Source organism: Nannochloropsis gaditana, assembly GCF_000240725.1.
Source record: "Nannochloropsis gaditana CCMP526 unplaced genomic scaffold scaffold342, whole genome shotgun sequence".
Taxonomy (NCBI): domain Eukaryota; class Eustigmatophyceae; order Eustigmatales; family Monodopsidaceae; genus Microchloropsis; species Microchloropsis gaditana.
In genome coordinates this window covers 1-23,428 of record NW_005803611.1, presented here as the reverse complement: position 1 = coordinate 23,428, position 23,428 = coordinate 1, and the positions used below count along the sequence as shown (strand labels likewise).

At 55.5% G+C, this 23,428-nt stretch overlaps 6 protein-coding genes across 6 annotated transcripts; 4 read left to right on the top strand and 2 right to left on the bottom strand.

Annotated features, from left to right (window-relative positions):
- Window positions 1–15: 15 nt before the first annotated feature.
- On the bottom strand, window positions 16–3,061 carry RFC2_4 (replication factor C subunit 2/4). The gene is made up of 10 exons (XM_005854938.1): window positions 2,927–3,061; window positions 2,269–2,679; window positions 1,956–2,051; window positions 1,681–1,791; window positions 1,429–1,627; window positions 1,119–1,201; window positions 840–940; window positions 574–634; window positions 449–502; window positions 16–242 (listed from the first exon to the last, which is right to left on the bottom strand). The coding sequence occupies exons 1-10, from the start codon at window positions 3,041–3,043 to the stop codon at window positions 105–107; spliced, it is 1,371 nt and encodes a 456-aa protein (XP_005855000.1). The 5' UTR covers window positions 3,044–3,061; the 3' UTR covers window positions 16–104.
- Window positions 3,062–4,097: 1,036 nt separating this feature from the next.
- Window positions 4,098–4,666, top strand: SMC1 (regulator of chromosome condensation-like protein; the record flags this gene model as incomplete). Its single annotated transcript, XM_005854941.1, has 3 exons — window positions 4,098–4,158; window positions 4,307–4,410; window positions 4,561–4,666. Coding segments are annotated over exons 1-3 (267 nt in total), but the record flags the coding sequence as incomplete, so codon positions are not given.
- Window positions 4,667–5,100: 434 nt separating this feature from the next.
- On the top strand, window positions 5,101–9,052 carry NGA_0391810 (structural maintenance of chromosome-like protein; the record flags this gene model as incomplete). The annotated part of the gene is made up of 17 exons (XM_005854943.1): window positions 5,101–5,226; window positions 5,420–5,542; window positions 5,715–5,787; window positions 5,901–6,004; window positions 6,084–6,230; window positions 6,314–6,409; window positions 6,633–6,734; window positions 6,870–6,968; window positions 7,084–7,134; window positions 7,242–7,328; window positions 7,610–7,675; window positions 7,981–8,077; window positions 8,249–8,303; window positions 8,437–8,547; window positions 8,634–8,688; window positions 8,832–8,911; window positions 9,016–9,052. Coding segments are annotated over 17 exons (1,509 nt in total), but the record flags the coding sequence as incomplete, so codon positions are not given.
- A 691-nt stretch (window positions 9,053–9,743) lies between these two features.
- SMC1 (regulator of chromosome condensation-like protein) lies at window positions 9,744–14,846 on the top strand (the record flags this gene model as incomplete). The annotated part of the gene is made up of 19 exons (XM_005854942.1): window positions 9,744–9,832; window positions 9,965–10,053; window positions 10,286–10,383; window positions 10,535–10,615; window positions 10,793–10,895; window positions 11,043–11,114; window positions 11,424–11,512; window positions 11,612–11,672; window positions 11,793–11,899; window positions 12,153–12,248; window positions 12,733–12,835; window positions 13,122–13,195; window positions 13,311–13,391; window positions 13,492–13,587; window positions 13,725–13,801; window positions 13,916–14,001; window positions 14,156–14,231; window positions 14,374–14,460; window positions 14,669–14,846. The coding sequence occupies 19 exons, from the start codon at window positions 9,744–9,746 to the stop codon at window positions 14,790–14,792; spliced, it is 1,689 nt and encodes a 562-aa protein (XP_005855004.1). The 3' UTR covers window positions 14,793–14,846.
- Window positions 14,847–16,285: 1,439 nt separating this feature from the next.
- Window positions 16,286–17,037, top strand: NGA_0391901 (uncharacterized protein; the record flags this gene model as incomplete). The annotated part of the gene is made up of 3 exons (XM_005854944.1): window positions 16,286–16,307; window positions 16,387–16,536; window positions 16,808–17,037. 3 exons carry the CDS (start codon window positions 16,286–16,288, stop codon window positions 16,963–16,965), a joined length of 330 nt encoding a protein of 109 aa, XP_005855006.1. The 3' UTR covers window positions 16,966–17,037.
- A 594-nt stretch (window positions 17,038–17,631) lies between these two features.
- On the bottom strand, window positions 17,632–21,082 carry NGA_0391400 (oxidoreductase domain protein). The gene is made up of 13 exons (XM_005854939.1): window positions 20,849–21,082; window positions 20,559–20,661; window positions 20,360–20,431; window positions 20,164–20,215; window positions 19,908–20,036; window positions 19,604–19,689; window positions 19,394–19,526; window positions 19,118–19,206; window positions 18,826–18,894; window positions 18,606–18,683; window positions 18,336–18,417; window positions 18,080–18,189; window positions 17,632–17,748 (listed from the first exon to the last, which is right to left on the bottom strand). Exons 1-13 carry the CDS (start codon window positions 21,064–21,066, stop codon window positions 17,650–17,652), a joined length of 1,320 nt encoding a protein of 439 aa, XP_005855001.1. The 5' UTR covers window positions 21,067–21,082; the 3' UTR covers window positions 17,632–17,649.
- Between the last annotated feature and the right edge of the window lie 2,346 nt (window positions 21,083–23,428).

The following is a 23,428-nucleotide window of genomic DNA, read 5'->3' as shown; positions in this document are numbered from 1 at the left end:
CAAATGCGTCGGGTATTTTGTCATTGGTTGAGAGCATTCTTTCGCCGGCATCCTAGCCCTTCCATACGCTGACCCCCAGTCGTTTCATGGCCCACGTCCTCTTCTCAATTGCTTTGCCCCTTTCCATTCTCATGCTGCTGCTGCTGCTTGTGCTGTAGGGCGCAGAGCTTGGCCAATAAGCCCAGTATTTGTGTGCGTGAGTTGAGACCTTCCGCAATGCGCATGTGGACCATGCCGATCTCCTGCAGAAACCAGCAAAAAGGTGGAAAGCGGGTGGGGAGGGAAGCCACGAGAGGAAGGAGGGCGGGAAGGGGGATCAATCGACAAAAGTGCGAGGAGGAGGGGGAAAGAGAAAAGGGGAGGGGGAGGAGGGGCCCTCTGTGCGCGGAGATGTCTCTCCATGAGTCGAAGGAAGAAACGTGATGCATTGTGAACCAAGGCAACCTACCCGGATAAAATTAAGTTTGGTGCCCTCGTTCATCGTCCCGTGATTCCGGCAGACCTGCATTTACAGCCCAGGCAAAATGAGCATTCGTGCTTCTCGTCTTGCTCTCTCCGGCTCTCCAACCTCACCTTAAACAGCGTTCCGACAATGTCCGATGCGCTGTAGCCCAGGTTCCATACCCGCAACAGCCTGTGTCAGAGAGAGAAGGAGCGAGGGGCGGAGGGAAGAAGGGGATATAAGATACGAACGCGGGCCCAGGGTGCTCGTGGATGTAACACAAGCCGCTTTTGCAATCCACCGTCTCCGGTAGCATTTCTCCTCATCTCTCCCTTTCTCTCCCTTCTTCCCTCTTCCCCCTTCCCCCTTGGTCCCCGCACACTCCCTCCCTTCCTACTTCTCCTGCGCCGCCTTGAGGTCTCCGGAGCCCGCACAGAGGTCGAGGACCTCCTTCATGAGGAGCGGGTGGGGCTGATCGCACACTTTGAAGACGTTCGCCTGAGAAATGAGTTGAAAAAGGGAGAGAGGGAGGGAAGGTGGGAGGGAGGAAGAGGGGAGGGAGTGCTTCAAGGATCACCACGAAAATTTCCTGAGGCGTCAAGGGGTGGAGGCCACAGTTTTCCTATCCCCCGCCCTTTGAGCGCCCTCGTTTCCCCCTGACTCCTTCCTTTCCCACCTGGTTGACGTAGCCGAAGCCGCTATAAGTGCTCTGCAGGTTGTTTATGGCATTGCGCATGTCACCCTCCGCCGTGAAGATGACTGGATGAAAGGGGAGGAAGGGGAAGAAGGGGAGGAAAAGGAAAAGATCGAAACGAGATTGAGCGAGTGGAGGGAGAGGGGCTGCTTCGACCAGGATGCTAGCTCACTTTCGGATCAAGTCCAGGCCGGCGGCCTCATCTCTCCCTCTTCGGTTTGCAATCCCTTCCCCCCTCCCTCCCTCCCCTCCCTTCCTCCCTTCGTCCTTCCCTCCCTTCCTCCCTCCCCACCTGCTTCAAGTCCATCATCGGAGAAGCCGACGTGCTCGGCCTCACATATCTGGCGGAGGCGATCCAGGATTTCCTGTGCGATAGAAGGAGAGGGGGAGGCAGGGAAAGCAGGCGATGAGCGGGAGGGAAGGGAGTCGACCCGCTTCCCACGCGAGGTACGTGCGCTGGACTTGACTAGACTGACAGGCAGAGAGAGAATCTTGGAAGATGCAGAGGGAGGAGGGGAGGGTAAGCATGGGGGAGAGAACACACCTCGTCGGCCAAGCGGGAGAAGCGGAGTATGGCGCAGCGTGACTGGATGGGCTCGATGATCTTGCTACTGGTGTTGCAGGCGAGAGCAAAGCGGGTCGTATGCGAGTAGATCTAGGGGAAGAAGGTACGGAGGGATGGAGGGAGGGAGGGAGCGCAAGAGGAAAAGTGTTTTTTGGGGACACCAAAAAATCAGGCACGCGCCTCAACGCTGGCGCTACCCTTCTCTTTCCTCTCATCCCTCCCTCCGTCGCTGCCTCCCCTGGCCCCTCTCCTACCTCCATAGTGCGCCGCAACGCCTGCTGGGCGGCACTTGTCATGGAGTCTGCCTCGTCCAGGATCACTACCTTATGTCTACCGGGAGGGAGGACGACCTGAGGGCGAGAGGGAGGGATGGAGGGGGTGAGGGAGGGAGGGAGGGGAGGGGAGGGGGTGGAGGGGAGGGAGGGGAGGGGGGGGACGGAGTAGGGAAGGATGGATGTCCGGAGTCTCGCAGGGAGAGGGAAGGGTGTGCCCCTCAAGGGAGTGGTCCAAGGGATGCGAAAGAAGGAGAGAAACCCCGCCCACTTTGACCCTGATTCTAACACGCACCTTTTTTTGCGCGAACATCTTGATCCGGGAACGGATCACGTCGATGCCTCGCTCGTCCGAGGCGTTCAGCTCCAGCACCGCCGCTCCTGTGGAAATGGCCAGTGGGAGGACGAAAGAAAAGGGGAAGGCCGGCGTGAAGACCTTGCAAGGGCGAGAGTAGGGTAGGGAGAGCAAAGAGGACGCACCCAAATGCTCCTCGCCCAGCAACTCGCGGGACAGGCACACGATGGAGGAGGTTTTCCCAGTGCCCTGGAGAGGAGGGAGGGAAGCCGAGAGGATGTGAGAAGAAGAGGAGAAGGTCGTGATCCTAGCTACGAGACGCACCGGAGGGCCCGCAAGCAGCATGTGAGGCATGTTCCCGTCTTGAGCCACCACCTTCAGGCGGTCGATGGCTTCCGTGTTGCCTACCACCTGACGAGGGAGAGGACCAAAGCGTTTGTATCGTGTGTCCATGGACCAAGGAGGCACAATGAAATGCATGGAAAAATATAGTGCGAAAATTTCTATTTATCCCCGACATAGCCGCCCTGGAAGTCCACACGTGGCGATGCCATGATGCTTGGTATTGTGGCGGTCAAGCCGTGCGAGGCATGAGAGGCACAGGTGAAACCAAAGCTCTGCACAGTAATTCCCCCCCGACATACAAGCTCTCACTCACATCATTCAGTGTGACTGGACGATATTTTTCTACCCAGGGCAAGAGACCTGGAGGCGCGTCTTTCTCCCCCTGCACGTTGGGAAGGGTCCCTGAGGAGGCGGCAGCAGCTGTAGCCATTCTTCCGCTCTGAGGTATATTTTGAAAATTACGGACAAAAATTGAAGTCCCACAAAAAAGGAAAGATGCGAGAGCTAATTATCAGGGGTTCTTTGTTGATGGTGGCTGAGAAAAATGGTCTATATCGGTTGCCGTCATGAGGGTCTCCGCCCCCCGAGGCACAGAAAAGAAGTAACCCCTCTTGTTCTTCGAGATGGGTGAGACTACGCCCTGCGCCAGCCGCGTCCACAGACATTGAATTTTTTATCCAACACCCTGCACCAATGAGCATTCTTAATTACTGTCTGAGGTCGGACTGACCGTCGAAGGCGTCCAAAGAGTTTAAGTTGTTGTCTTTCTTTTGATTATTTTCCCCTACGCCGGGCCTCGCCGAGAAGAGGAAGCGGCAGGGGCGAGGCGGGAAGTGGTGAAGGTCGTGTTTGGACGCAAATAAACATGAAATCACGCTCCCTCGTCCACTACTCAATGGTGTTGTCATAGCTCTTTAAGTTTAAAGCTCAGAGAACTGGGAAGCACGTGACTGAGTCGCGCGTCGAGCGGTTGTGGTGCTGAACGCCGCGGATGTGAAGGAACAGAGAAGCAGTTCCTGAGCGACAAGCGGCGAATGCCTACACCCCAACGTTCCCTTGCCCCTTTTTAGTTGCCAAGCCTGTCGCGAGGCTATAATGAGTCAAAAACTTGAGGAGTCTTCAGATATTTGCGTGAAACGCTAGTCTTGACCCCTTGTCCGGACGAAAGAGAGAGCGACACTCACTTGCTTGCCTTACCTTCATCTTGTTGCGCGCCATCCTCGAACTTTACGTGCTTTGTTGTGATTTAATTGAAAAAGCGCATGTATACAAGCGGGAAGAAGTGACAACGACAAGATATTTCGGACTGTGCATTCTTTTTCTCCGAAAGCGCTAAGAAAGGCTTCAATTTCCGTTTTCTTGTGCCTACCTCTTACCTCCCTGCTTCCCTCCCATGTTACTCCTTTTCCCTCTCGAGCACAGGCGTGAATCGTCGCCCCTTTCCTCTTCCATCCCACTTTTCTTCACAGAAGAGAGAGCATTTCGAGGATGGGGAGGCTTGAGAGAGTGACGCTGGAGAACTTCAAAAGTTATCCGGGGACGCAGGTGAGCCATCGGGCGAGGCGATGGAAGGGGAGGGCAGAAAGCTGGCTTGCGAAGGCGCAGGAGTGGCATAGACCATGACATAAAATAGGCTCTTCCATTTTTGCCAACCTCTTGCTTGCATACCGTCCATTACCGCCCGCTGAGTCAGGTGATTGGTCCCTTCCGAGACTTCACCGCCATCATTGGCCCCAACGGCAGCGGAAAGTCCAACCTGATGGACGCCATCTCCTTCGTCCTCGGCGTGCAGAGCCGGTATGTCGATAGACTGAAATGGAATCGGGACATGCAGGGAGGAATGGTCGCCCATTGTGGAGGGACCTCTCACGTGGCCGCTCCCCTCCCCCCGTCCCCCCTTCCCCTCCTCCTCCTCACCCTCTCTTGGCTCCCCGCCTATTCCCCCAGACAACTGCGATCCAGCCAGATGAAGGAGCTCATCTTCCGCGCGGACGACTTGCAGGGCAGTGCCAGTCGTCGGGCCTTTGTGGAGTTGATCTACCAGATGGACGAGGTGGGTACCATGGAGGGAGGGAGGAGGGAGGGAGGAAGGGTGGGAGAGAGGAAGGTATGAGGGGGTCGAGGGTGGGCCGCTGCGCGTAAGTCAGCCTGACTGGCTGATTGAGAAGCATGGGACCTATGCAATTTGAGGTCTTCATCCTGCCTTCATTCTCCTCTCCTTCCCTCCTTCCACCATCCCCGCCTACGTCTCCCTCCTACCTTCCCCTTTACTCGTAGGATGAGACCGTGCCTGGCTATGAAACAGGCGCTTCTCTCTCCTTTAAGCGGACAATCTCCCCCACCGGAGTGGGCTCCTACCGAATTAACGAGAAGGAGGTCACGGGCGAGGTTCGTGTACCTCCCCTCCCCCTTCCCTCCCCCCCTCCCTCCCCCCCCTCCCTCCATTCCTCCCACCCACGCCCTCGTCCCCCCTTGTCCTCCTTCAAGGCCTACGAGAGCACCCTCAAGTCGATCGGCGTGCTCGTCAAAGCCCGGAATTTCCTTGTCTTCCAAGGGGACGTGGAGAGCATTGCTCAAAAAGCGCCCAAGGACCTGACCGCCCTCTTCGAACAGGTGGGAACGCCCCCCGCGGCTTTCTCTCCCCTGCCTGCGTTGCCCCGCTCTTCCCCCTTCCTGTTCCCCGTCCCGTTTCCCCCGTGTGCGGATCGCCGGCCTCCCTCCCGTTCCATCAAGACCTCCGCCGCCTGCCGTGTCTCACCCCTGCCGACCCCCCCTCCTTCCCTCCCACCCTCCCTGGTGCCCGCAGATCTCTGGCTCCGAGGACCTGAAGGCGTCCTACGAAGAGGCCCGGCGGGCCAAGGAGGAGGCAGACGAGAACGTGATCTTCGCGTACCAGAAGAAGAAGAGCCAAGCCGCGGAGCGCAAGCAGGTACCCTCCCTCTTTCCCTCCTTCCCTCCCGTCTCCAGCACCTCCTGAGAGCCGTCCAAACATTTTGTCTCGAGTGGCTATCTTGGATACTTTTCTTTTATTTCTGTCCCCGCCCGCGTGCCTCTCATCTTATCTGTCCCTCCCTCCCGCCCTCCGTCCCCCCACTCCCCAGGTGAAAGAGCAGAAGGAGGAAGCAGAGCGTTATGCAGCCAAGAAATCGGAGCTCAGTGCGTTGACTACCGAAGGTACGGTAGACTGCTTCTTTGCCGCGCGCGTCCGTCGGCCCCACCTCCCTCCCATTCGCTCTCCCCCTTCCTCCCTCCCCCCCTCTGCCCGCCCCTTCCTCCTCTCCTGCCAGCGTACCTGCACCGGCTCTACCACGTCAAGCGGGAGCTCGATCAGAACGAGGCCAAGCTCTCCGTCGTCCGCTCCGAATTCTCCCAGGCCCTGGAGCAGGAGCAGGTGCGTCCCTCCCGCATTCATCTCGAACCCTCTCGCTTCTCCTGACCTGCGTATCGCTAACCCTCCCTTTATCCTCCAGTCCCTGGAAAGCACCATCCAGGCAGAGAAAGCGGAGGCGGCAGTCCTGCAGAGGGACGTGGGCAAGGCCGAAAAGGAGCAGGCCAAGCGACGGGAGCGGCTGGAGGCTTTAGCCCCGGGGAAAATCAAGGAAGAACAAGGGCTCAAGGTACGCCTTTCCTCCCTTCCCCCCTCGTTTCCTTCCTCACGAGCCACGGATTGATGCGTCTCTACTTTTCCCTTCTCCCGCAGGCCCGGCAAGAAAAGCTCAAGGCGGAGAAGGAGGCGGGTATGAGCATGCGCGAAGACTTGCTGCAGCAGAAGGAAAGAAAGAAGGGACTGGCGGAGGTGAGAGGGGGTGGGGGAGCGGAGAGAGATTCGGTACCGGCGGACACGAGGAAGTATCCAGGGAAACAAGGCTAGCGTTCAAGAGGGTGTGGCATGAGAGATTGGGAGAAGGGAGGGGCGTGCAAAGAGAGGAAAGACTGGAGACAAGTCTCAGTAGCTGGCATCCGTCCATGTTGTGATGGAGCAAGGTACCCCCCCATAACGGTCCTCCCCACGCCCGCAGGACATCGCCAAGCTGGAAGCCACGGAGCAGGAGCTCCAGATCAAGCAAGCGGAGGCGATGGAGGAGATGCGGGCGAGCGGGGTCACACTCTCTGAGGCCAAGGTGGGGGGAGAGAGGGTGGGAACGGCATGAGGCACCGTCACGGCGTTGTGTCGCATTGCTCACGTCTGGCTTGCTTCCTCTCTCTTCCTTCATCTTCCTTGCGACCAAACGTACTGCCCATGATCTCACCCGTAGCTCCAAGAGTACAACAAGCTCAAGCAGCAGGTGTCGGCGCAGTGCCAGGAGGGGAAGGCGCGTCTGCAGGCGTTGGTCCGACAGCAGGAGGCAGACAAGGTGGGAACGCCCTTCCTTCCCGCCTTCCTCTTTTCCTCTTTTCTTCCCTGGCCCTTACCGTTCCTTCTTGCTTGTCTTTTCCCCTGTTCCTCCTGGCTGGGTCTCCATCTCGCAGACCGAAGCCGCTGTCCAAGAGAGAGAACTCTCCCTCCATCTCGCGACCAAGGTGAGACTTCCTCCCCCCCTTCTCCTTTCAGTCGCCGCCTTCTCTCTGTAACCCCCGTCCCTCCCTTTGACCGCCCAATGCTCTTGTCCCTGTGGTTGCTCTCTCAGGAATCAGCAGCCCGCGACATCGAGCAGCAGAGCGCCAAGACCCAGCAGTTGAGCGCTGACTTGCAGAAGAGGGCCAAGGAGAGCGAGGTTTGTCTTTTGTTAATCCGCCCTCACCCTCTTTCTCGGATCCTCCCCTCTACTTCCCTTTTCTTGCCACGCTTCTCTTGTTCTTGCCCGTTAATGTCATTCTTGTTGCTTCGTTGAGATGGTGCGGGCCTCCCTCCCTCCCTCTCTCCCTCTTTCTCTCTTTCCCTCTCTCCCTCCCTGCCTGCCTTTTCTCCTTTTCTCCATCTGCATTCGACGCGCTCCTCGTCCCTTTCAGTGTCATCGCCGCTGCCTTTCTCACGGAGGATCCTTACCCCCCGCAGCAACTCGAGAAAGACATCGCGCGTATGGAGCAGGAGGGCCGAGAGGCGGAGGAGCGACTTGTGGAGGTGAGATGGAGGGAAAGAGGGGGTGAGGAGCGAAGGGGAGGAAGGAACGAATAAGGCAGGGTGATGAAAATTCGATGAGCGATGTCGCTGTACGAGATGAAACCATGTCGCTGTACGAGATGAAAATCGATGATGAATGTCGCTGCACGAGATGAAAAATCGATATGCAATATCGCTGCACGTGATGAAAAATCGATGAGCACTGTCGCTGTGCACGTCTAAAAGCCACCTTTCATGCGTGCCGCAATCCTCATCCCTCTCGCATCCGTGGCCGTCTTGCCAATCGCCTTGCCCCCTTGGCGTAGGTGCGGGCGGAGATGAAGGGGTTAGAGGATCAGCAACGGGCTTACCGGCAGGAGCGAAAGCAATCTCAACATGAGGAGAAGATGGCGGCCGCGTTGGGTAAGAAGGGGGGAGGATGAGTCAGCGGAGGAAAGACAAAGGTTTCTCGCAGAGGGAACGAAGGGTATGTCGGATGATAAGTATGCTGCGAAAGAGATCAAGCGATCGGCTCATTTTGTGCGTTTCCAATGACCACATCTTCCTTTCGTCGCCTCCCCTACGCCTGGACAGAGATTATGAAAGACATGTACCCGGGCGTAAAGGGCCGCCTGGTCGACCTGTGTCGGTAGGTACTCCCGCATCCAGCCAATTCCACCAAAACTCCCGCATCCAGCCAATTCCACCAAAACTTCTCACTCAACTTTTCAACCTTCCTCCCACTACTCGCGCCACCCTGCCTGGTTCCCTCCTTCCCCTAGCCCCTCATCTCGTAAATTCAACCAAGCCGTGGCAGTAGCAGGCGGGCGGTTGATGGATGCCATCGTCACGGATACAAAACAGACAGCCTCCGAATGCATTCGGCATCTGCGGTGCGTGATGTCGTCAGAGGGAGGAGGAGGAAGACCCAGCGACACTAATAGAGGCATCGTTCCTGATCCTTTCCTGACACATACAGGGAGCAACGTGTCGGTGTCGCAGATTTCATCCCCCTGTCGGGCATCAAAGACAAGGTACCCGGATGCTTCCTTGTTTGTCTCGGTCCCGCCTTCTCGGTCGCTCCTCTGCTCGCTTTTTGAAAAGATGACTCCCTCTGATCTCTTTACCCTTGCCCTTGCCCTTGCCCTTGCCCTCCCTCACTCCTTCGCTGCTCCAGTCGCCCAATGAACGCTATCGGGCCCTGGGCGAAGCCTTTCGCCTGGCTGTGGATGTCATCGAGTGCGAAGACGAGATCCGGTGAGTGTCTTAGCCCCCCTCCTCCCCTCCTGGCTCCCATCCTTGATGCCCACTGGCTCCTCCCCACCCAATATCCGTGCCCAGCCCTGCTGTCGCTTACGCAGTGGGACCCAATACCGTCATCTGCGACTCGCTGGATGACGCTCGGCATCTCTGCTTTCGGAAGAATGAGAAGGTGAAGAACAGGCGCCAGCCGCGCCCCCCCCCCCCCCTCCCAATCTCTTTCCACTCTCCTTTCCCTCCGTATAGCTCCACCCCTCTCACATCCCTATGCCTGCTCCCTCAAATGCTGTAGCGCCTTTGCCATTAAGCGTCGTTGACCTTTCCGACTGTGTCTTCCTTCCTTTCTATCCTTCTCTTTCTGTTGTTCTGAACGGCTTGTCTGTTCAAATTGGAGAGTACCGTCCTCGCCCCACTTGAACATGATTTAACGCACGTCCATTCATCTTCGCCCACCCTCCGGCCCTGGCTTTCCCTCCCTTTTCTTGTCCTTCAAGGTGAAAGCGGTGACCCTCTCCGGGTCGGTCATCGCCAAGGACGGGACCATGACGGGCGGGAAGGTGGAGGAGGCAGGCGGGGGAAGGAAGGGAGGGGGGGGCACGACCGGGAGGTAAGGAGGGCCAGCGAGACAAAGGGGGCAGAGAAGGGGAACAAAAGAGGGTGCTCCATGGGGTAGAGCCATCCTCGCCGATGTTAGCGATCTCAGCCCCATGATTTCTCGGCGTCGTTTGTGTGTCTGGTTCCTCATCTGGCCCAGTCTCCTTCATGCCCGAAGCCTTACTCCACCCTTCTTCTTTCTTTCCTCTACGCACCCAGATGGGACGCGCAAGACATGCGGACGGTAAAAGAAAAACTGGAGGCGCTGGAGGCGGAGGCGAAGGAAATAAGCAGGGGCCGTAGCAAGCAGGCGCTCGCAGACAAGTAAGTGAAGGATGTATGCCGCCAAGGGGTGGGGAAAAGCTAAGTCTTGAGGCGGTCTCCAAATTATGCGACTGCCGCTCCTTGTTAATCCCCATTCTCCTTCCCTTCGTCACTCCCTTCCTCCCCACCCAGATCCACGGCCTTAAATCAATTGCGCTCGCGCCTGGCTACTACAGACCAGGCCGTCGCCTTTTGCCAAAGCCGGATCAAGGAATTGACAGGTACAACGATTCTACTGCTTCATTTCCTTCCTTTTCTTTCCCCCGCAAGCCCGCTTTTCGCCACTTGTCTCCTCTTCTTTCACGCCTCCTGATTTTTCCTCCTTCTCGTGTTTGCTGCTATCCATCTATCACTGTTTGTCATTTCACGGAGGAACGTCGAATGCTTCCCTCACATACACTCCTTTCCCACATCTCTCTCCTGCGCTTCCTTAAATTTTCTCCCTCTCATTAGTCCAACTCCAAGCGGCCGAGAAGGCTGCAGGCAAAGTTCAAACTGCTCAAGATGCGCTCTCCGCGAGAGTCTCGACGAGGCAGAAGGAAATGCAGGAGGTGAGGGTCGGAGGATTCTGTGGAGGAAAGAGAGAGAAGGCATAAAGGGTTCAAATCCCCCTTTAACGTGCATCACTACGGAACTGACTCTTGGTGGCACTTTTTCCTCTTCGGTTTTCGTCTCATCGTTTCTCCCCTGTCATGTACCTAGGTGAGAACAAGTATGGAGGCCGTGGAGGACAAGATCTTCGCTGCTTTCTGCAAGGCCCTATCCTTGAAGAACATCCGCGAGGTACGAGACATCCTTCTTCCCTCTCTCGTTGGTTTGTACGCTGAGATACACGTGCTGATGAGAATTGCTTTCTCCTTTTCGCGCCATACTCGCGTCCTCTCGCTCCTTGCCTTCCTCCCTCCCCATTGGGTTATTCACTTGGCATCTCTCTTTGTGAACCCATTCTATACCCATCAGTACGAGGAGCGCGAGCTCAAGGCCATGCGTGAGTGGGAAGAAAAGTTGGCTTCCCTGAGGGACCACAGGGACAAGCTCCGCGCTCAGCTCGATTACGAAGAAGGTAGGTTACGGGTCCTTCGCTTTCGCCGTCTGCCTCTTTCCTCCCTCCTTTCTTTCTGCGGGGTTCAGGACGCCATGCCAGAATCAGAATGGCTTCAGAGTGCGAGCTTATACTCTCTTTCCTGATCATACATCTCCTCTGTTACAGGGCGAGACTTCGAGGAACCTCTAAGGAAGGCCATCGAAAAGGTCAAGGCGCTCAAGGCTGAAATTAGGACTGGTGAGAGTCACTGCTCCTTGCGATCTTCCCTTCCTTCCCTCCCCCCCCTCTTTCGGACGCCCTCTCACCGTTGCTTTTGATGTTCTTGCATTGGAATACTGTTCGATGCTCGAAGCGGGGCCCACCGCGTGTACCTTGTGTTCCGTATTTTTCCCTGCTTCCTCGCATGCCTTCTCCATTCGGCGTGTGCCACCTCGGCTTCACCCTACAAAACGCAAGCCTCTTATATGGCATTCGAAGGTCTCAACCCTCGCGTCGTATACGTTGGCACCTTTTCCTCATATGTCCCTATGTCTCTTCGAATCGCAGGCGAGGATAGTCTGGCGTCTTTGCACAAGAAGGAGGAGGGTCTCAAGGAAGCGATGCAGGAAGCGGAGGCCACGTTGGCTGAAGCGAAGGTAAGGAGTTGCGACCTCTGGGACAGAGCAGGGATTTAATTGGAAAATCAGGTGCGCTTTATGACAGTGCACGATTTCCTCAATCTTATCCTTCTGCAGTCCCTGTACGAGGAAAAACAGAAACTTGTCCGGGGACTGACGAAGAAGCGCACCTCCTCTGGTATGTGTCCTTCCAACGTCCTCTTTCCATCCCATGCGCTTTATAGATCTCGGTTCCTCTTTGCATTACTGCCTCTTTAAACTCCTTTTTACCCATCTCGAATCTCTGTTCTTATCCTAGTCGCTGCCCGGACGGAGATCGCCAGTAAGATCACGCACGAAGAAAGCGCCTTGGAGCGCATTCGGGCCCGCATACACGACATCCTGCAGAAGGCGCGCGTGGACGAGGTACCTTCTTTCTTCTCTTCCTTGTTCACGCCCTCTTTGCTCCTCCCCCCTTTTAAGCCGGCTGTATGGCTCGTTCGAACATCCTCCCAGCTCTTCCGTGATAAACCACTCGCAAAACGGCCATAGATGAAGGTGGATGTGCCACGCTCAGTCGAGCTTTGTGTCCAGCGATCGAGGCTCTTTGAGCATTCGACTGTCTCAGCCAACTCATGCTCTCTCGCCCCATTTTGGTCCTGTTGACGCGGCCGTTTAGGTTGACCTTCCCATGCTTGATAACACGGAGGAGGGAGAGGATGGCGAGGAAGATGGGGAGGAAAGCGAGGAGACTGAAAGCGAAGCAGGGAGCGGGGTAGGTAGCGGGTGAAGCTCTCAATACTTCTTTCCCCTTCCTCTTCACATTCCTGTTTACCTCCCTCGCTCTCTTTATACCCTTTTTCCTCCCTACGGCACTGCTGATTATGACCTTCCCATTCCTTTACATTGTTCTCCATCCTCTCTTCGTTAGATGAAGAAGCTGCGAGGGTCGACTTCAACCGCCTCTTCCTCCTTCTCGGGCGGTGGGGAGGCAAGCACGCATCCCTCCCAAAGTCAGGCTCCCAGGATCAGGAAGGATAGAAAGGAGCTGGACAAGGCAAGGCGGGAGGGAGGGGGGGTGAGATATATGAGGAAGACAATGGGGAACAAAGAGACGTAGAGGTGGATGAGGCGGAGTCGTAAAAATCAATGACTTGGGGCGACTGGGCGACTCAGCGGTGGATGGCTGGTATTATGGATCCTCGTGACAGAAAAGTCTCTCACCCTCTGCTCTCTCCCTCCCTCCTCGCATTTTTCAGATCGACTTCTCCTCCCTTCCCAAAAAAGAGAAGGTCGCCAAGGCCCGTGACGAGCTCGAGACTACCCGCAAGCGCTACCATGATAGAATCGCCGATCTTCAAGGTGCGTCCTCATCCCTTTCGGTTGCCACGTCGCCCTATGAGCTTCCCTCATTCTTTCCATGTCTATATTCTCCTGAGGGAGAAGGGTAATTCTATTGTTAAATTTCCCTCTCGTCTTATGTGCCGTATGAGTTGTCTGTTCTACATCCTGCCCTTCACCAAGTCGCGCATTTTTCCTCTGCCGGTCGCCCATCGTCACCCCTGCCCTCGTTTTTACGAGCCTTGAAGCTTCTTATTTCTCACATCCTCCCCGCCCTCTTACTTGCTTTTGTTTCACCTGCTTGCAGGCGAGGTAGAAAAGATGCAGCCGAACATGCGGGCCCTGGAAAAATATGAGGAGATGAGCCGCCGGGTGAAGGAGGTAGGCAAATCAATTGTCCAAGGCGACAGCCTGGGCTCACCCTCCGTGAGTTCTAGATCCAAATCGCCTTTCCCTTTTTCCCTCGTGTCCCGCGCCTTTTTCCTTCATCCTCCAGGCGGGCGACGAGTACGAGGCGGCCAAAAAGGCGGCTCAGGAGAGCAATGCCCTCTATTCCCACCTGCGACAAGACCGATACGTAGGTTTCGACCTCGTCCCTCAGATCCTGGCTCCTCCTTCGCCTACCAATCATTTCTTCTTCCTCGATCCTTTCCTCCCATTCTTTCACTGTTCCTCAGGAAAAGTTCATGGACTGCTTCGGGCACGTCTCGGATGCCCTGACCAGTATCTACAAGGACTTGACGAAAAGCAGCAAGCACCCGCTCGGAGGACAGGTAGAGCGTCCTGTCTGCCCTCTCTCCCGTTCGCAGCTTCTCTGTTGAGCCCGCGAGATTGCACACTATAATTCTTCTCTTCCGTCCCACAGCTACCGCGCTGACTCCTTGTCTTTCCCTTCTCACTCGCCTCTTAGGCCTACCTCTCACTAGACGACTCAGACGAGCCCTACCTCGGAGGCGTCGCTTACAACGCCATGCCCCCCATGAAGCGGTAGGCTCCATTCAAGCATTCATGCTTCGACCTTCTCGTCCCAGATGTCCTCCAGCTTTTTGCACACCTCTCATTCGTCTTCCTTTTGCCTGTTGTCCTCCCTTTCCTATGCAGCTTCCGAGACATGGAACAGCTTTCGGGCGGAGAAAAAACAGTCGCTGCCCTGGCCTTACTTTTCGCCATCCACTCCTACAGACCAGGTCGGTGCAGGAAAAAAAAGGAGTGACTTCTTGGAAATTTTACATGTGCATAGATGTAAATGTACAAAAAATGAACAGGGACACATCAACATCATGCTAATAAGCAAATTCTCTCCCGATTTCCTCCCATTTCGTCTTTCTTCGCCGAGCTCAGCCCCCTTTTTCGTGCTGGACGAGGTGGATGCCGCCCTCGACAACGTGAACGTCCGCAAAGTCTGCCATTACATCAAGTACGAACGGGGAGGACCGTGCGTGGGATATGTCCTGCCTTGGCGTATTTGATAGCGGACCTCAAGCGCCATATGGGTTTCCTCCCTTACCTCTCCCTTCCCTTGCCCTCCCTCACCTCTCTCTCTCTCTCCTCACTCGCAGACAGCGATCGGGAGAATTCCAGTGCCTGGTGATCTCCCTCAAGGACATGTTCTACGAAAACGCCACTGCGCTCGTGGGCGTCTGCCGGTAAGGGTGGATAGGGGAAAGGAGGGAGGAGGGATGAGTAAATGGCCTGCGGGATAATTTAGGTCTGGGGCATGTGTGAGATGTGTGTGCATGACGGGGCTGTGATGGGACAAACTTTCCAAAGATTTTTTTGAATCGTGCTCCTAAAGCTGTGGGTTGATCTTGCGCCCTCTATCCCTGATTCCCCGTCCCTCACCCCCTCTTGCAGAGACAAGGCCTCCAATGGCTCTCGCACGCTGACGCTGGATCTGGACCAGTTCGATGTGCAGCCGGAAGACGACGTTGATGAACAAGGAAGGGGTTATGGGCCTGAGGAGGTGGAAGGGAACTGAGAGGTATAGACGCGGGGCACGCACGTGCCAACAAGTCGGTGAATATGAAATCAAGCATGCAAACTGGTCGTGGGACGTGAGCGAAAAGCAAGCAAAGAATGCACATGAGCACAGTTGAACAGAAGACGCAGACAATGGATGTATGGATCGCCGCTTTACAAGGATTTGGAGAAAGCGTCGTAGCCTGGATGCACAATATGTTGATTTTTACACTTATTTACATGTCTTGATTGCCAATGTAGCCTCACTTTCTCTTCCACGCAGAACATCTTGACAAAGACCGATGGCTACTTAGTCCTAGAGGCTATTCCACCAACGGATTCGTGGTAAAAGGTGTCCGAGCCGTCAATTTCCCCGGATTACCAGTTACCACGAAAAATCCGCACACAACCTCTGGACCGTCCTGTCTACACACTTCACAGACCCGGATATTCTTGCATCGGGCAACGTTGCCATAATTTGTCGTGATATTGGCACATTGCTGAGTGAAGAAACAATTTGTGTACCCTTGATATGGGGGTGCTCTCCGAAGGCCTGCCCCAGTAAAATTCGCCGTCTTTAAAGGTTTTAAGGCTCCCTCCTCCAAAAGTTGTAGCTTCCGTGTGTAATGTTGGTACCTCAACACAGCCAGGTGCGCATGATTTTGGCTGCGTAAGTGCCAACGCGACGGATAGTGTTTAGGTCCTTCTCCCCTTAAAATAACTCCGCCTTTTTCGCCAGAGGCATCTTTATCTTGCACTTCCCCCTCACCCCCTTCTTCATTCAAGAAGGCGGAGAATGTGTACCTCCTAGATGGATTCTTGATGATGACCAATGACGAGTACCACTTATTCAGGCTCTCTTTCAAGGTCTGTAGTGCTCTCAACCCCCCCTCCTCATCTGGAGCCTCGTCCCATGATACGTTACGAACGTAGTTCTGGTATACCAAAAGAAATAAAAGAAATAGGAGGAGCAGTCTGCGGAGACAAGTGGAGCACATAGGCATATTCGCATGAAAGTGGCTGTATAATTGTAAGGATCGATGTTAGGTAGGCAGGAGGTTGTCGGCCTGAAGATGATACCAAGGCCAGGCTAGCCAATGCAACAAAAAATAAAATACTCTGGCAATGACTGAACTACCACATAATCATAGATATAAGTGCCTGGCCGAAAATCATAATGAGTGGACGTAGACAGTGCAGAAGTTGCACAACAAGGGGAAGACGAATGTTCGCTCCCCGAGTATTTCGAGCGAGCCGGCGATCTCCTATGCTCTGTTTCTTGCGGACATAAAGGTAACAAAAGTTAAACTTCAGTCATTGAATACAATCAATAAATTGGCTGCCTTTCGAATGCACAGTTACACGCAGGTGCAAGTGCATGTTGCATTCTGTACCAGGCATACTTGCCTCCAGGGCCTCCTGCCGCTTTTCAATCAGACGTACTTTCCAACTGAACGCAACGCAGCGGTTCCCAACTCAGCCTTTGCTCCAACACAAAAGAGGTGCGACAGCATGTCAGTGGACGTGGATCTAGGTCATAGGACAGAGCATGAGAAGTATGTGTCTTCAATAAGCCCACTGACCTCCCTCCCGTTCCCCTTCACTGCGGATAGTGATGTCCTCTGCGCAGGCTATCACGCCTACTACACTCTGGCTCTTGCAGTACCACTATGTGAATGATATTCTTGATAGACGGGGGCCTCACCGTGCAGAACACTTGGCGGGCCTGACTCAAGCAGCAAAGGAAGGGAGCTTGGTCCTCGGTACGTGAGGAGGGAATTCGAAGGTGGGAGAGATGTGGGGGACAAGAGAAGGTAGAGGGTTTGTCTGGTCGAGGCCGCTGAGATGAGAGAGTTTAGCCATGTTGCTGATATGCAGATGAACACAATTAGGAGAAGGCATGCATGCAAAAATTTGACTCCCGACCGTAAAAGCGCGATTATTGTGTGAATGAACCCTCATTCGCTTGATCGCTCTTGTCTCAACGCCCCTCTCTCGTCGCCACCATGGGGTGCCGCCACACCTATCTCTCAGGCGGTGCGCTGGCCGATCCTGTTGATATGGGTGTTCTCGTTTTCACCGACAAAAGTGTGGCGGAGAATTTTGCTGCCGCAGACGCCTATGTGAAAGCGGGCCTGGTCAAGGAGTGGCAAGTACGACAGTGGACTGTCGTGGCAGGTTCGAAGATCTGAGGGGGAAGGGGCATGCAACCAGAGCGACAGAAAGGATCATGGAAGCGAAAGAAGCAACTGCATAGGACAATGTTTGTATTTTCTCGTTACTAGTTTGGTTTCGTGCTAGTGCGCTCCCTCCTCGGCCGTGTGAGAAGGTCAATGGGGACCGTCCCAACCCGGTTCCTCGGCGCCCTCCCTCATACACACGCTATCTGAGCTTGAACCTCCGTAAGACGTCTCAGACGTAATCGGGTGACTGAATACCCAGCGGCACCCACGGGGATGGAAGAATCCGTCGTCCTCCCTTATCACCCTGCCCGAGGCGCTCTTCCCCTACTCCGCATACACACATTTGAGCAAGAAAGTAGTTCGCCCTTGGCTTTCCGCCGCATTATATACCCCTCCTTCCCGGCTTCACCCACCCGCCCCTCCCAGTCCCCCATCCCCTCTCCCATGCTCAGAACGCCTTGGCCTTTTCTTTGATGTCCTCGGCCGCTGCCTCCTCGTCGGCCTTTTTGATGAAAGAGACCGCGTCCTTGAGCCAGGAACCCGACGACGGGGACGGTGCCTGTGGCGGGGGTAGGAAGGGGGGGTGGCGCGGTCAGGTACGGGAAGAAAAGAGCAGAAGCGTGGGCTCACAGGGGTGGCGACGTCTTCGCCCTCCTCTTCTTCCTCCGGCTCACCCTCCTCCTCCCTCTCTCTTCAGGCCCCTGTGGCCGTCTCCTTCTTAATGAAGGACACGGCGTCCTTAATCCATCCTTTGACCGCCTCCCGCTTCCGGCCTCCGTTCATCGAAGAAGCCTGGAGCGAGGAGGAGGGGGGGAGAAGGAAGGAGGGGAAGGAGGGAAGGGAGGGGACGGCCCAGCCGGTGAGCGGCTTGCGGCACGGGCGGGACGGCAGAGGAGAGGGAGCCTGCGAGGAAAAAGGCGGGACCTAGGCGCGGAAGGTCTGCGTCCCCGAGATCGGTACCCACTCTCCGGCGAGCACGGCCACGGCGGTCGGCTCACAGGGGCCAGGACAGCCCCGCATGCCCGAGGAACTACTCTTCTCCCGGCAGACTTACGACCCCAACCACCCAACGCTTCTTCTCTCTCTCTTTGCCGTCCGCCCTCCCTCCCGCCCTCTTGCCTACCTCCATCTCGTTCAGCTCGCAGTGTGTCCCCGAGGGATCGCAATGGATGGCGTTGATAGGAATCTCCTTGAAATCCACCCACCGGCCCTCAAGAGCCGATTTCTCCGCCGCTGTTCGAAGAGGAAAAGGGGGAAACGAAGGCGAATGAAAAACGAGGCAGCAAAGGGGGGGAGGATGGAAGGGTCCATGGGCCTAGAGACGTGCCTCCCTCATGCGTTTCCGTCCTTCCCCCCGCCCTCCCACCCTCCCTCCATACCGATAGCCATGACCAGGGCGATGAGGCCGTCCTCCCCTGTGCAGGGGACCGGTCCGTCCTCTGAGAGGCACTTGACGAATTCCTGGAGGCAGGGACAAGCGAGGAGCGGTGAGAGGGGTAGGGGTCATGAAAGAGGGGAGATGAGTCACCTCCCGCCAACAGCCTCTCTCTATTTTCGTCGCCTCCTCCAAGCCCCTCCTCCGATCCGCCCCTTGGTCTTCCCTACCCCACTCTCCATTCCCCCATACCCGCCTCTCCCCCCCCTCCGACCTTAGTCTCCTGCAGATAGGCGTCCTTGTAGCGGGACATGAAAAAGTCGTAGGGCAAGTCCGCGTTACGCGTCGAGTCCTGGAAGAGGGGAGAAGACAGGGGAGAGACAAGATATCGCAAACCAAAGGGCAGGGGGGGGTGAGGCACGGTCGGCTCCAGGACGTCTGCCGACGTTCGAGAAGGTTGCTCCGGCCTCTGTCCCTGCTCCCTCTGCTCCTACCTTGGTAAAGATGCGTGCCGTGTTGGGGTACATGTTGTCGGTGGCAATCATGCCCTTCAGGCCCAAAACCTGGCGCGCAGGGAGGGAGGGAAAGAGGGAGGGAGGGAGGCAAGGGGAAGGAAAGGGACGAAGGGAAGGATAATGAAGGCGATGCCACACACGGGCGGATGCGAGAGTTCGAGGAAGCAATAGGAATGAAAGGGAATAGAAACGCTATTTTCGGATTCGTTTGCCTCCCCCCATGACTCCCCTTTTTTGTTTCCTTCCTTCCGCCCTCCCCTCCTTTCCTCACCTCCGCCCGCTGGTCATAGCCGTACGGGGCCTGGCGACACACGTCAATGGTGGCGGTCTTGCCGCCCGGGTACTTGACGATGACCACAGCTGGGGGAGGGAGGGAGGGCGGGAAGGAGGGCAAGGTAAGTGTCCTTCGCAGGGGCTCAAACTCCTCTCTTGCAGCCACAAACAAGTACCACCAATGCTGCTTTCCACCCATGCGTGGAAGGGTCGAAGGAAGGAGGGAGGGAGGGAGGGAGGGAGGGAGGGAGGGAGGGAACGGTCTGCCCCTCACCCGTGTCGAAGGCTTCGGCGCCGGGGAGGGAGCCGATCCGTTCGTCGATGTGGCAGGAGCCGAGCGCCAGGATGGACTCGGGCTCGGTGCCCATCAGGAAGCGAGACATGTCAAGGTCGTGCACCGCCATGTCCTGTGGAGAAGGAGGGGCGTCAGGTAAGGCTTGCGGGAGTGGCGGTCGACGGGCCTTTCGAACAAGCCGCCTCGTACCTTGAAGATGCCACCCCCGCCTCGGACGTACTCGAAGGGCGGGGGAGAGGGGTCGCGGGACGTGAGCTTCACGCTGACCACGTTACCTGGCATGGGGAAAGAAAGTAATGGCGGGTAAGAGGGCAAATGGGTAATCCCGGCTCCAAGGGATGGAGAAAGGGAGAGGAAGCGCCTTGTCCAGTATGCCCGAGCTCGGGTGCCCTTGCCCCGTCCGCGACTCCTTGCTTCGCTCCACCTCCGTCTTCTCAGTCTTGTCGGGAGCCAAACCTCACATTCTCCCGTGCCTTCCCCCCTCCACACCCACCGACTTCTCCTTCGAGAATGGCTCGCTTGACTCGGGCGAAATTCGGGTCGAAGCGGCGCTGAAGGGCTGTCATGAGCTTGACGCCCGCCTCGCGGCAGGTATTGATGGCCTCGATCGTCTCAGCAAGGCCTGAAAGATAAGCAATGGATGCGGTAAGGGGGCGGAAGGAGTGATGAGCTGGGAAGGTGGGAGGCGATGGGACTAGACAGAGGAGGAAAACGAGGCGAGAAGCGAGGGCGCCACCTCCAACACATACCCGTCGCAATGGGCTTCTCGCAGAAAACATGCTTGCCGGCCGCTGCACAGGCCTGTTCTCGATGGACAAGTAAGACATCGAATCAGACTCCTTTCGCCACTCCCACTCTCTTCTCCCATCCACCCTCCCTCCGCCGGCTGCCCCTGCATGCTCCCTTCTCGCCGACCACCACGACCTCCGGTACCCTCCCCATCACCTTGATCTGGTCGGCATGATATTGAGAAGGAGAGCAGATCCACACAGCATCTACGTCTGGGTGCTGGATCACCTGCAGGAAGGGACATCAGGGATAACACGGACGCGGATGAGCTGCTGCTTCCGAGCAAGCAAGCGTCCATCAACCAATACCCACACGAAAGCCTTACCACCGCTCCCCTTCAGTTGCCTGTCCTCACCTTCATTGCGTCATCTGTGAACTCCCTGGCATTGAATTTGACGGCCGCCTCTTGAGCCTTCGCCACAGTGGGGTTGGAGATGATAACCGGGATGGCGCTGGGGCTGTGTGATAGGATGGATACAAATGTAAGAGGAAAAATCGTGACTTCAAGACTCACTCTGACATGCCTTGGAATTGATACTCCCATAAATATCGAAATAACATAGAACTTTCCCTTGCATTCATGTTATCTCCGCCAAATTGAATCCGTCCTTGTCTTCATGCATTTTCCACGATCTTCCGTCTTACCAGCCAGCTAGAGCTTCCAAGTGCACGATGCCAATGCGACCGGCACCGATTATCCCTACACCGACATCTTTCATGGCCATGAGGCGGCTCCAGCCAGCTGTACGCCCGACTTCTGGGGCCATAAGAGACGCGCCTCTTGAAGGGAGGCGGACGGGACCAGGGACAAAAGCCTGGGTGGTCGCCGCGACGGCCAAGAAAAAGCTGAACGAGAGACGCATGATGAAGAACGCCTGTGCTCCCTCCGACGCGCAAAAGAGTGGACAAGCGAGTAACAGATGGGTATGACACCATTTTAATGATGCGCCGTGCGCGTGGTGTTAGCAGGGCCTGAGATCGTGCGCAAGAACGGGATCGGCATGGCTAGTATCATGATCGAAGGCGAGGCAGGCGAAGCCCAGCGAGGACGAGTGTGGTGTGGTGAATTTGATTTCCGCGCTCACGGGGCCGATGGCCCCGCAAATTACGTTCTTCTAACGTGAAGTATGCTTATTGCCATTTCCTTCATAGACCTGGAAATGCATGGATGCCACGGTATGTGCTCCAATGAGGTCCATGGCTGAACAAAGTCCGCTGAATGCATGCCTTGGGATTCGTTTAGTGGTCTCCAATATTAAAGATATATGCCGTCAATACCCATCATCCACGATCCAAGACATGTTGAGAGTCGTGGATGACAGCCTCGCTTTTCTTGAGCACGTGCAGGCTGAGGAGTGGCTCCGAGCAGCCCTGCGAGGAGGGGGAACGGATGTGTTGAAGGTGGTCGACGACATGGCACCGAGTCGTGCCTCCGCGTCCGGAGTACGCAGGAGACGACAAATAGGGGAAAAGGCCCTCTGAAGCCTTCGACGATTGGCCGGAGAAGATTTGGGGCATTTACGGAAAGATGGAGATTAGCCTTGGCCGTTCTCGACACATGCCAGTGGAGCAATTGACGGACGAGTAATTGCGCTGCAACAGGGTTCTAGATGGCGAGTTCAGTGGAAACTCCGCTCGGTACTGTCCTGGAAAATCCGAGTCAATATCCTGGACAAAGCTTCGCAGACCTGATTCAGGCACTTTGTCGTGGGTAAAAGACTGGCAGCAGAGTTTGTGCGCCCCTCACACGGCCTGCGGTAGATGCCACTTGAGACGCAGTGGGGCTATTTAAGGGGCTGTGGAAAGTAGCACCAAGCCTGTTGGAGCTTTGCGGGCCCAATCACAGCAATCAAACAAGCGTCAAAGGCGACGTAGAGCGCCTATCCAAAGATTTCAGGAAGGCCCTCGGTCATAATACGCCGATCAGCGAAGCCGAGAATGTCGACTTGCTTCGGTTTTGAAGCCATCGGTTAGTTACTGATGGAATGTCCCGATTTTTCGGGATCCGTCGGAATTGGGACCACACAGGATCAAGTAAAGATAGCATCAAGATGGGCGCTGCCATCACCCTTTCACGGGAAGAGGATACAGACCGTAGCCGCCCCATCCCGAGATGGCTCATGCTGCTGACTGTATGAAGTGACTTTATGCACTCAGAGATGCCACTGGTTTTCAGTCTGTATGCATCGATTTGTTGTGTCCTCGGCAATCACAATACGATTCCACTAAGGTATGCGTGATTTTCTGCAGCTTCGACGCGACCCAGGGAGGAATGTCATTCTTTTGACATTGAAGCCTTCCCTTACTAGGCGAGGTAGTGATACTATTCTGGTCTTCATTATTGCATTTATGGTAGATGCCATGACATCAGGTCAGCGACTGGACTTGTCAGACTTGCGCTTGAAAGTGTAGTATGAGTGTATATATGAAAGTCAGGGTAAAGATTACAAGAAGCCTGTAAGGGGAGCAAATTGTTGAAGAGGGTTCAGACTCAGCATGCGTGCAGAATATTGCAACGTGAGGAGATGTGCTCTAAAGAAAAGGTAGGTAGGACGCTTACCCTCATTACCTGTGTTTTCCTTTTCATTCTTTTCCTCCCCTCTAATATCATCCTTGTTGCCGTCTGCAATCATCCTCCTGTACAGTGCTCTTTAAAGAACCATTTCCTTTCTAAAAGTCCCAAGGGTGATGTAAGGAAACTATTATCAATGCATGAGCGCTCCGTTGTGGCCTCGTGCTTTCCTCCCGTCCTTCCATCTCACTCTCTTCCTTCCTCCGACCCCTTCTTCTTCAATTTGGCCTTCTCGATCTGCGCCGCAGCAAACCCTATCGTATGTTCAGTTTTCTTCCTTTTTCCTCATGAGTCATATTGCGTATTGCTGGAAAGGACTGGACGCGGAAGCCACGTTGCTGCGGCTGATTTAGCCTTGCATCCTTAAAGGTCAGTCTTGAGCAGTTGCAATTGAACTCGACGATGTCACATAAGCTCTTCTATAGGAATCATGCATTGGTAAAATCCTTTTCAGGACTGCAAACACTTATCTGACATCGTATGCGACGCTAAGGTTTGCTTCATGCTCACAGGTAAGATGCCAAGCAAGCGCCATGGCACTTGAGACGGCGCTCCACTGCGACATTAATAAGCTACATAAGCGTACCAGTAATATATCATGTTGGTCAAGCCAGCGTAACATGTGCGTTAGTTTCCTTCATCGAGGGCATTTT